Source organism: Montipora foliosa, chromosome 8 (assembly GCF_036669935.1).
Source record: "Montipora foliosa isolate CH-2021 chromosome 8, ASM3666993v2, whole genome shotgun sequence".
Lineage (NCBI taxonomy): Eukaryota > Metazoa > Cnidaria > Anthozoa > Scleractinia > Acroporidae > Montipora > Montipora foliosa.
Genome location: NC_090876.1, coordinates 49,009,396 through 49,021,895, shown reverse-complemented (window position 1 = coordinate 49,021,895; position 12,500 = coordinate 49,009,396). Strand labels below are relative to the sequence as shown.

The following is a 12,500-nucleotide window of genomic DNA, read 5'->3' as shown; positions in this document are numbered from 1 at the left end:
GGTTTGAAAGGTAGTCAAAAATTTCCTTGACAGTATATTACATCGATAGGTATAAGCCGTTTTTCTCAATCCAAGTCGCTTACAATAAACACTGCATGACCACACGCAGCTCAAATTAACAAGGAAGTGGGCGATATTCGTTTGTTACTACTGCGAAAGGCGAGTCTCCTAAAAGGAGCTATGCATTCCGGACGCTGCGCAGAGCATTCTAGTTGCAAGCGCGATGCATTATGACATGCAAAAAGCCAGAAAAAATAAAAACATCGAGATTTTGCACAATGTATTTATTATATATTTTGATAACATTTATTTATGCTCCCTCGCTCGCTTCGCTTGCTCCCGGTGCGGCAATAATATAATTCACAAAGAGATATTTATTCATAAGTCCATGAAAAAGCGCAAATTAATTGTTTATAGTTAACTATCATTGTAGTGACGGAGACTTGAGGCAATGAATTCACGAATTTGGGTTACAAGGCGAAAGGGCCGGGATTATCAGTTCACACGGCTTTTAAGATTCTACTTTGTGCATTCTATACTGATGCTTCGCTTGTTCTAATATTGATCCTCGCTATGTTTACAAACATATATGAGTGCCCTCAGCTCCTTATGCAGTCCATCCGCGAACTGAGTTATTTGGAACTATGACGCAAATGCCAGTTCGTCCAGTGTACCATGTTTTACCGACATTTTTCTCGCGTGTCTTTCGGGCGATTTTCTTTACTTTTAGGTTCTGTATGTAATAAAATAAGTAGAATAGGGCTCTTGTGGCATAATCGTCGAGATGAAATGCGCCACCGTACTGATTCACAAGTCGGGGCGCTCTTGAAACACAGACTTTATCTTTCTTCAGTTTCACACGAAACTAAAATCGTTGTTGCCAGGTTTCTTTCGATACTGAACAACAGTTCTGACTTTGGGTGTTCTGTTGTCGATGCAGAACATGTAAACAATGCCAGCAATAACCATGATGCCAGAGAGTAGTCCACCTGCTAAGACCAGCGACAAAAACTTAACACTCGCCTCAAGCTCCAGGGTTTAAAAGTAAGCCGTAGCCGGTCGACAGAGGGCTTCAAAACGTACTATGCAAAGGTCTTCAAGGTCTTCAAAGAGATTTTAATGTTCTCCTGTAAATTTATGAGTGGCATTAAGTAAGAAGGTCTGAAGAAATTTGACAGTCTCTGTCTGAGTTGGATTTTGTTCGTTAAAATACAATGATATATTAAAAAATGTTAGAGTTTAAAGTGACGTGAAGAGGCTTCTGCCAATAAGTTTCCTATGCAACTTGCTTTAATAATTTGTATAAATTAGCTTGAAAAAAAAAGAAAGGAAAGCCGAACTGCAAGTAGTTGATTAACAACACTTGATAACAAAATCAACAATTGAAACTCAAATTTCCCCCTCATAATTTTACATGTAAAGCAAAACTTCAATTCAGTTTCTAAGAGCTACGACCTTATTAAAAGCACTTAAAGCTGTTTTCCCATTGAAAACTGCACTCTAGATAATGGGATTGTGTTTCCTTTGTTTAAAAAGAAAAGAAAGTCAAGTTAAACGAAAATTATGTTGAAACTTGTTTTGTTTATTTGGCAAGAAAAAGAGTGGCTGACGGGCCAGCATGCTAATGTCTTTCTTCTTTATTTGTACGAATTAAAACACTGCAAAGGATGGATTATTGAATGTACGTTGTCTCCGCCGGTATATGTTTGGAATATTTAATGTTGCTTTCTTGCAATTACTGGAAATGTGATAAAAATATAAAGATCCATTTGGTCGAGTGCTTGCATTAGCGCTTTTCTCTTTTTCGAGGAAAATATCGTGACGCATTATGAAATTAAAAATATTACCTTGACCGTACAAAACAAAGATAAAACAAAAGCAACACAGGATTCTTTTTAGTTTTTTCTCTGGTCTAACTGCCTGTTTTTGCTACTGAATTATCTCGGCAAACAAGATCGTCGAGTTGTTTCATTGTTAAAAGAATGGAGGATCCGCCGATAATTGGTCAGGAAAACCCTACTTTGGCGGCGATCCTTCCGCGATTTTGCAAGATAAGTTTACAAGTTAGAGCGTATTGTCCAAAGAAGAGGACCTAATTCACTAAGTAAAAGGGATTCTTCGGATAACAATTCTTGTATTTTACCTTAGCGTTTTGTCGCAACTACTTCCAATCTTGAACTATCATCACAGTGAAACACTGCCAGATCCCGAAACTTTTTGTATGTATTCTGTAATAATTGAGTGGAGTGTTTTATGAATAACTCCGCTGGGAAGAACATACACTGAGCACCGATCGAAAATCAATATTTTCGCTGATTGGCACCAATATGACGTCAACTCTGAACACTCATACGTAGTCATAGCAACCAATTCTAACAGTTTTCGTGGATTTCCTATCAATTGACGCATTTATTTGCAATATTGTTTATAGAAAAACGAAATAGGAATCGATTTATTCAATTGATAACACTTACTGTTAAAAAACAATTATTCAAATTGGAAAGAAATTGGTATGTATTTTTACAGCGCATAGTTATGAACTAAAACAAAATAACGCAAATTATTATATGACTAGAACCACATCCCACTCTGTGGTTGGGTACCTGAGCGATCTTGACCTCACGCTTGGTCAATAACCTATACGTATTGATTTTGTTTTTCACTGTCTTACACGGTATCGAAATTATATAAAGTGGGCCCTCAAGAAAGATACGCCTTAAAAGCAGATCTATAAAGGTAGATGACTTTATCTAATCCCAAACAAAACGAGCTTAACATGAATATTCATTTGCATGTATTCTTCATGAATGTTTCGTTCATTGGGAAAATGAAATATTAATCGCCAACAAGAATCTGATTCCCGATAGAGTTTTTTTTTGCAAAATATTAATACCACTGAGCTACAGAAATGGGTAAGAAAAGCTTTTTCGCAAAACCAGCTGGTAAATGAGAAGTGGGCTAAGGAATTCGTCATTGGCTATCCGTGAGGACTTACTAAATGTGCGGATTTCCACCCTTAAGCTTTCGACAGTGTTCTCTAAAATGCACGAAGGAGCTTAATGATTTCTGATAAGCCACGGGCATCGATGAAAAGTAAAATTAAAGTGCTTTTAAAGTATTTTTGTTGAGTTTTCCCAGTTATTGTGTCATGATAAATTTAAATGCAGGTATGAGTCTATGAGAAGCTAATCTCGCGCGAATAAGATTATGTCAATACATTTCAATGACCAGATCGATATTAAACGCTACAAAATGAATTACGCTCGAGATGATGGCTGCGTCTTGTTTAATTCAGCGTGCGGTAAAACTGACTCTCGCGTTAAATTGAATCAATTTTGTGGGTGACCAATTCGAAGATATTTTATCGTAGGAAAATTGGTTTCATGAATCATCTGGGCATGAATAAGCCGCTTCAACACTCTCAATGCTGGAACCACCATTAAAACAATCAATCATCTGCTTACCTTTCTCTTCGGAATCACTTGGAACGTACATTCAACACATTTTTAAAATCAGTAAGTGCCGTGCATGACCCACCATCTCAAAGCTTCCCCGCAATATGTCGCTTGTTCTTATCTCTTTGGTGGTTGCCGACAAATAAACTATGCCAAACTATTCAATCTATATTGGTTAGCCCTGTATGAGACGCGAGGAAAGGTTGGGGGCCAGGTGGGGAGGGGTACGTTGGTAGAGAACATAGCACGATGTTATATCTTAGATGGCACCACGACATCCTGGTAGTTTTTTCGCGTTTGCCTATACTTTCCGTGTATAATGAAAGGCGAATATACTATTTAAACTGAAATATTACTGCTCTTTTTAACAGCGACGAAATATATTCCCTACCCCTTCCCCCAGGCTCTCGATAGACAAGAGTGCAGGTGTTACGGTTGTTTTGAAAACTACGCAAAGCCATATGTGTTGCACGGTGCGTGCCAGCGCATTTTCAAAACCTAACACCTTCGGCCCAGATTATGAAAAAGAACACATTATTCGAAGTCAATTTGAGTTCGCAAACTAAGGATGGTATACTTCATCAGCTTCCTGTCGCCAATTATCAACCTCCATGACGAATAAAGAGGTTAAAAAAATCTTCTGGTAGAAAATTAATTCCGTTCCTGTCGTGAAAAACAAAACCCGTCGAATTGACCAAGCAGCGTTTTTGTTTCCCTTGGAATTTTCTTTCATGAAAGTCATCGTTAGATACAATTACAAATTTCTGGGGGATGAAAAAAAATGCTGATTATGACTCAAGGCCATGCGTCGATTGGTAAAAAGTTTGAACTCCTGAGCAAAAAAGATTCTTAATTTAATTTTCAGGTGTTTTCACATATTGTTTTGACTATCCTGGTGTGCCTTGCATTTAAAAGTCAAATGTGATTTTATGGGATAGCTACAAAGTTTCCGAAATGTAGGGATCTAAAGTAAAAATATTATTTAATGCACTCTTGTCGATGCGTCTCTATTGCGACATATAAATATAAATGGCTCTCCCTCGTTGTATCCGTCCATGTTGGACCAAACGAATTTATTTCGCCAGAGATTCGCCAGAGATTCGCCCCCCTCTTAGCATTGCCCTATATTTGAATTCAAAGGGGGGCAGCAAGAGTTGAAACGCTGGACACTCTACAGTTGCGATTGCCAGTATATTTAGGTGCGAAATTTCAATTATACGATAATCTTTATTTATCAAGGGAAATCGCATTAACCATAAATTATGTAACATACAGCCCTCAATTGCTGACAAAGATACAGCAGTCAAATCACGATTAGACTCGCTTGTGCTATTTGCAACCCAACGGTCGTTTCCTCTAGTTTTCTTAGGGATTTGTTTAAGAATTCAGTGAAATCGTATTTGGGAGTTTCGGACTCAGAATAAACGATTAAATAAAATGTATTTGGGACCTGGATGTCCGAAGGGCCTATGCAGGATCCAGTTCCATATTCACAGGCAGACTGGTCTAATATCTGATAAGAATGCTAATTTTACGGACAGTCAAGTCTGTGGGCCGCTTTAATTTGTTATGTGCTTTGGACCGTTTGCATGTATGTTTTTTTTTTGCACTTCTCTGTGTTATTTGTTTGTTTCTTTTTACATATCTGTCCCAACAGATTTTCTTGTTTAAGTCCACGTTCAAGATCTGATCTGTGTTAGCTTCACTGTGCTGTCTCAGTAATCCATTTCAATCAATTCTTACCGTTAGAGCGGTTTTGAAATGAGTGTCGTAAAACCAAAACCATAGTAATAACTTTGGCCAATCAAAAAGGACGGACACAATCCAGTAAACCAATCAAAACTCGAAGTAATTACACGTAGCCGACACAAAGCGCGGGAAAATGTGCACGCGCGAGCTACGATTGGTTTTGGTTTCACTTCTGATTGTTGAAAAAGTGGCGCGAGAACTTTGAACCAATCACTGGGTGAAGTAATGCAAAACCAAAGTAATTATCTAATTACTTTCGACACTCAATTGAAAACCACTCTAATAAAGGGCAAAAATAATTCTAGAACAGTGTGTTGCCTTTTAAAATTGTTCATGCTCAAAGAACACCCTTTGTTTTAAATGATCTGTTTTAAAAAGTTTGTATTTTCTGCCTTTAAAATATTTCAATAAGACCTTCCAGCGTTCGTTTCATCTCACACGCTGTTAGGACTGGTAATTAATGTGTGATAACTACAAGACCCCGTACTTTGCTTTCCTGCTGTGAAAGTTGCCGGAACATCTGAGTCCCCCATAGAGCTTTCAAGTGGTGTGAAGGGAAGTGACATGCTAACTGCATTGCTTTCAATCTCCTTCGTAATGTTGTTACGTTTATGGTAACGCGACATCTTGTGGCACATTGCAAACGATGACAAAATAACTGTCAGAATTAATACAGAAGGTGCAGCTACGCTGGCCACCCGCATTGCGGGCGACAAAGATGCACACTTGCACCCAGCTTTTTCCCTAATCATTGGTGCATGCGTGGTAGCCATCGAGTATCTTCTTGCCAGAAGAGAGGCTCTCTCTGAAATTAACAACAGCATTAAAAATCTTCACTTTGATCAGTCTCAGCATAAAAATGCTGAAGTCGAGGTTAACTTTAAAATGTGTTGTGAAAACCTGATGCGAATAGCAATTTTATATACAGTAAGCTAAAAAGAGCAAGGCTGATATAACGGTGAAATAATATATTGGAAAAAGCCAATATTTCGAAAGGCACTGCTTTTCTTCAGCAGCGTTTTTTTTTTTTCGCTTGCAAAAACCCTGATAAAAAAAGGCAGAGCCTTTCGAAATATTGGGTTTTTACAATACATTCCTTCCGTGTGTACGCCGCAGAATTAATATGCAGCACGGGAGGTTTGGGCTTTCAGGCTTTTAAACTCGCGTTTTGCATATATAATAAGCTGCATCCAAAGGCTAAAATTTAAGCTAGTGAGCCTTTGTTCCAACCCTCTGAAGTCCAATCAGTCAGTTTTGAACGTGGGTAATGGCGGACCGTGAAATCCAAAACTTACACTCAAAGTAAGCGGCTTTTGGATAAAAGTCAAAGCTCAAAATTTTTTAGCAATCACACTTTCAAAATCTGAAGAAAAAAAGGAAGTGATTTTTTTGATCACAGGGGCGCTTTAACCCTGAAACAAAGTGTCTTCTTATTGGTTTTCGTGAAGAAAAATCAAAAGCGTCTCTAATTGTTACATTCATGTTAGCACGAAGAGTGAGAAGGCTCAAATAGCCAACTTTTGGCTATTCGCTACTTTCCTATTCCTGAAATGCAACACTTTTTGTGGGGCTCTTTGCATAAAAACAATACAAATCATTTACTCTTGGGACTGTATCATGCTTCAGTAAACTGGATATCCATTGTTTTAATGCAAATAACCCCCCAAACTGAGCTGTATTATGGGATTTGTGAAATCCTAAAGTGCATGTTCTCCTACATGGAGTTTCCCAGAGTCTTGGGTCTATCCGAGGCCGAATCTTTGTCAGATAAGTTGTAAGACCTATTTCCTTTGGCAGACTTTCCCACAAGCCCTTAAGAAATATATCCTTTGGCCAGCTTTCACGAAGAATATTGTATATATAATTATTCCATTTAAGATCATTCTGTAAGCACACGCCTAGCAGCTTAAAATCTTCCACTCTTTGTAGCTCTTTACTATTCACACTTATAGGATCCGGAACTTAGGGCGATCTCCTAAAATTGATCCATACTCGTTTGTGAAATGTAAAACGCGCAACATCGCTTTTCGACTAATTTCGCAGCAATTTTGCGAGACAAGTTGACGTTTTTGTTACTCGTATTACCGAAGCTTAAAATACTCACTTCGTAGCATGTTTGGCATATTGCACAATTGCGTATCACAGCATATAACCAGTGCAGACTTTAAACAGCTGCCAGTTGAATTCAAGGCTTCAGAGCATCCATACACAATACTTGTCGAAAGGTTCCCATCAGCACTTGCGTTCTTCACCAGTCGGGTGAAACACCGCTGACTTGATTCACAGACGGCTCCTAGACACGACGGTGAATTACAGAAGCAGAAAATGTTGGCTGAAAAAGAACATGCATTAACATTGGTTATCGATCTACCCTTATTATTTATTCATTTATTTTGGTGTTTATTTATTATTAGGTTATTACCTAACCAGTGGTTTGCCAGGGGTAGGCTTTTATAGATTGTGTTTTCATAATTTTTGGCATAATTTGAGGAAACTAGCAATTTTTTTTATTATTTTTAAAAAAAGAATTAATCCAAACCCACAGCAGTCGCAGAACATTTTCTCTCTTCTCCGCACAACATTTCTAACGACAGGCAATTAATTCCTACCGACAAAATATTTTCCAATAGAGACTCGATCCGTATGGCCAGGGAAGCCTTTTTAATTTCAAATGGCAGGACAATTGATCTCAACGGCCTAAATATCCGCGAAGAAACATATTAGATGTCAGTTTATTATTTCCAGTCTCTTCTGTTCTTTTGGTATTTGAATTGAAATTAGTTTTAACTGCCATATTTTATCACATTTTTTCCGGTATGGCGTCAAAATCCATTTACTATATATGTATGTACATAGAAGTAATCCAATGTAAACTCTCATTGTACCTGAAGAAGACCGGTTTGGCCAGTCGAAATATAATACATTACCAAACGTTGTATCGGGTGCTGCTCAAAATATTTAGTTCCTCCCTCGGAGGCTGGGAGTCTGGCGCGAGATGACGGGAACTGGAAGTTGCTGAAGATGGGTTTGATTCAGGAGCCCATTACGCGGCGCCTCCATCTTCCACATTAACTCTCTGAGTCAACCTTCTCCCGTGTCTTTCTATTTTTAAAAGCACCTCGCAGGGGAGCTTTAGTGGGTATTTTCACAATAGCCAATCATAAGGGACCTATGGTCAGCCATTTATTACGTCACATGCGTATGTGACATATGTGAACTACGTTACATACATCAAAATACAGTAGTTTTAAAAATAGAAAGATACAGGAAAGGGTAGACTCAAGCGTGCAGTGCAGATGGAGCTCCAGGTAATGGGCTCCTGGTTTAGTCCCTGTACCTCGCAATTGCAAGTTTGCAAAATGGTGTCAGCCACTGACTGCCACAGCACAATTAGCGCTGATAAACTGCATGAGAATAACAGTGTTTATTATACAATGCTGATGCTATCTCAATTTTTATTGGCTAAAAGCACCCCGCTAAAGGCGCTGTGTCATCGCGTCACATCTACAGACACTGGCATTTATGCATGTAGGTATGGCGCGTTTTTGCAGACAATGAAGTTTTGTTTACATCTCGATATCGGGAACATTTTTCCGTACAAGACCGTACAACTTAACTTTAGAATTTTGTTTAAAGTTTCAGTTCGATTCAGTTTTTCCTGAAACGTTTTCAGATCTTTTAGGCTTAAATCCTTTCTGTAAACCTTTTGAATTCCGCTTTACATGTAATTCACGGCTGTCATTAATAAAGATGTTTACACTGAAACGTGTCATTGCGTGGCTTACTTTGTTGTTGTTCTGTGAAATGTCTCAACGCTTCTACATTTATGATTGTATAATAAAACAATTATTGGATGAGGTTGAGCATGATAGCGAAATTATCAAGGCCTCGGTTTGTGTTATCCGCCTCAGCCTTCGGCTTCGGCAGATAACACAAACCTCCGCCTTGATAATTCTCGCTATCATGCTCAACCTCATCCAATAATTGCTTAGTATCGGACATAAACACACATACATATACGGGCACATGTAAATGCGCATAGTTTAGTTTTCATGGTACAGTATTAGGTAGTTGCTTTTTGCATGAAAAGATATTTTCGCGAGAGCGCACCGCCCCCAACCAAAGAAAAGCAAATATACTACTCGGCAGCCTCGGTAAAGCCACCCTTGTGAGCAACAGAGATGGAAATTTAATACCAAGAATTTGGATAACGTTTTCTGTTTCCATTAGTTACAAGCTTAAAACATTATCGTGTGTAAATAGACCATTAATTTGTTTAGCTTTGAATAGCTTTTATTCCAATGCGTGCTTAATTATTTGGTTTAGTTACGTACTTTTACGAACAGCGAATGGGTAATAAAAAAAACTGCTTAAAGGTATTCAAGCGCAGAAATGCAAAATCGATCGCTTTTTATATTTAAAAATGAGGCATTTGGACAGTAAACTGAAACCGAGAAACCAGAATGCACTGCGCGTGCGGCTTAAGGTAAGCGCAAATGCTCTGATGACAGAGGAGTTACAAAATAATCCTATTTGGGGGCTAAAAGGCAGTGTTGCACGTGCATTTTAGTCCATTTTCTGTCGACATCAGTAAAACTGAACCACGCTAAATACAGAAATTTTACTACTATCATGAAGATAACTCCTGCATGCAACAGTCGTTCATCACTGCTTCAGTTCACCATTCTTTGCTTGCAAAGCAGGCCTGCCAACCACTTTACATGGCACGGCTGTAGACTCGTAGGCGTAAAATAACAAAAATAATTTAAGCAAGCAAACGACGTTTTACATATGTATTTTGCACTTTGTGTATTTATCGTTTTCATCTGATCACATACAATGCAAAACATGTGTCAAGAAGAAGCACCAAATAAAACGAACTCCTTTGAATAGGCTTCAAAAAATGGAAAGATTAGCCTTGAAACCAGCTCATTGAGAGTTGTTAGGAACTAATTTGTTGATCCCGGCAAATGAAGACCAATTGAATATACTCGAAATTCAGTGGCTAAAATGTAAATATCCCCTAATTTCCGCGTCTATCAAGTTGACTTCAAATAGAATTTAATATCGAAATATGTCAGCTGTTTTAATTCAGACCGCCTAAGTGTTTATGAAACCACCCTCTTTAGTTTTCAGTCTCCAAAAACGTGCAATTATGGCCACTGTCAGAGTAAACTAATGAGAATTTTTGAGACAGTGTGACGGGCGCTTTTTGACTGACTCCCCCGAGTGTGTTTATTCAAAGCTCGAACTCGATCTATTATCTCGCGCAAAAAAAATAGATAACGTTTATTTAAGCCCATATACAAGTCGTAATTATTCGAAATTAAAGAGAGAATATGCTTTCCATTCAGTTTATTCCATACGACATTTTTTCACCCGCGTCATTTTCATTCGCCATATTCTGTCCGACCTGCACTTGCGATAGAAAAGCAGAGAATCCGAATAACGGTGTTGGTCCAAATAACTGAAAATTACTAAGCATGGAATCGATTCTTATTTAAAAATTAAGTTAACCTGTTCACCCGAATTTAAAAAGTGATCCCAAAAAAAACACAAGTATTCTCTCTATTTTTTGTTGGCGAAACTGAATGGGTTTATTTATATATAAAACCTGCAAAAAAACAAAGCTCTTATCTTTATAGCACAGGGATTTCTGACATATCATTTGCAAAACGAGCCCGGTTTAAACAAGTGTTAACTCGTCAACAAAAATTGGTTTGGCTCCTTAATTTGTGGTTCTGTTATTTGGAGAGGCGCAGTTTAAATTAGGTGAATAAGTCAAAAAACGCACGAGTTGGTGTTTCATGTTCCTTTCCACTTATAAACGCGCTAAGTTAGCTAATCTGAAATAGTAAAACATTTAGCTTTTACCAAAAAAGAACGAGAAAGTTACTTTAAAAAGAAATTATTCCAATGGTGATGCAGCTATTCAGGAAAAGGTTATAGGAACAAAATAATATTGCTTTCGTTTTTTATTTACTCCCATCTAAGTGTGCGTTTGTAAGTATTACATACGGATATCTGGTTGATTAGGAAGGACCAGTGGTTCCAAGCGCATCGCGCAGCGGTTTCAACGTTAATAAATTTGTTGCTGGCTAACGTACCTCAACCCTAAAAGTCACTAACCTGACCCAGTGGGGAGTGTGATTAACACCACCAAGAGTAGAGGGACTTTATTCTTCACGTCCTCTATACGCATTCTTTAACAACCCGCAAACAATTGAGCCGTCCCTTTGGTATACAGATAACGACAATGTGAACACATGACTCGTGCAGCCAGTAGCTCCCAACGTCCTCTAGAAGATTCCGCGACGATTGGCAGGCGATGTCGTTTTGTCCTTGAGTGATCTTAGAAATTTCGGGACGAAATAAGACACAATAAAAACGAAATCTCCAAATACATAAATTAGAGTGTCTTTTAGAAAGCCTGACTTGGCCTGAAATTTAATTTCATCCGCAAAGCGGTTGTAGCGGTCGAAGGTTAAGATCGAGCTAATGGCACACTACACGGTGATCTAATCTTGAGAACTGGGCTTGCCACATAAAAACTGCGACAATTTTTCCTCAGTGACACGGGCTTTGTCTTTGACAGCCGGTCTGGCGCCTTTTTTGAATAGGAACTTTTAATGCCAAAAATAAAAGTAAACAATATTAGCATTCTACTCGGATACAGAACTTCCTCATAAACGCTTCCGAGACGAAGTGTACTCCTTTTAGATGCGAGAGGCAATGAATTTATGCTCTTAAAGCCTCGGCATGATTGCCGGAAAATCATCTTAAAGCAGAAGACAGGATCGAAAATTCGACAACTTCTCTCATGAATATTAAAACTCTTAAGTTTGTCCACAACAATTAAATTTTTTCGTTTTGTTCTTTTGGACCAGAAAGAAGCTCTTTTTAAAATTTTCATATTTGAGGAAACTACTGTCCTGCGTATTGTAATTTAAATCATACAAGAATTTATCGATAAAAATAAACATAAATTCATGGTGAAAAAATCAAAAGCCTTTTCTCTTCTGGGTAGTTTTCTTTGAATTCACCTACAACAAAAGAAGCCGCTGTCGCCTTCATGCTGCCATCAATGACATCCGCGTTGATTTCGGCGGGAAAATTGCCGCTCTGGCGCCATGAACGACTACATCGCTCAAGGGTAGAAAGTACTCAAATTAGTTTGCCAGCTTGCTCTTTCTCTACAAAATTAATTCGTGGGATATTAAAAAAGATACCGAAAGGACGTAATTGCCATTTTAACTTGACTTCGGATCAGCGCTTATTAAATTCTCGTTTTATCAA

The 12,500-nt window shown here is 38.2% G+C and overlaps 1 protein-coding gene across 1 annotated transcript; it reads right to left on the bottom strand.

Moving 5' to 3' along the window:
- Positions 1–4,665: 4,665 nt before the first annotated feature.
- On the bottom strand, positions 4,666–11,737 carry LOC138013077 (uncharacterized). Its single transcript, XM_068860034.1, has 3 exons — positions 11,334–11,737; positions 7,309–7,536; positions 4,666–6,009 (listed from the first exon to the last, which is right to left on the bottom strand). Exons 1-3 carry the CDS (start codon positions 11,404–11,406, stop codon positions 5,639–5,641), a joined length of 672 nt encoding a protein of 223 aa, XP_068716135.1. The 5' UTR covers positions 11,407–11,737; the 3' UTR covers positions 4,666–5,638.
- Between the last annotated feature and the right edge of the window lie 763 nt (positions 11,738–12,500).

Coding starts and splice junctions, on each gene's coding strand:
- LOC138013077 (XM_068860034.1), bottom strand. CDS start 11,406: ATGCGTATAGAGGACGTGAAGAATAAAGTCCCTCTACTCTTGGTGGTG. Junction 7,537..11,333: donor CACACTCCCCACTGGGTCAG/GTTAGTGACTTT, acceptor GTTCTTTTTCAG/CCAACATTTTCTGCTTCTGT. Junction 6,010..7,308: donor TATGCCAAACATGCTACGAA/GTGAGTATTTTA, acceptor TGTTAATTTCAG/AGAGAGCCTCTCTTCTGGCA.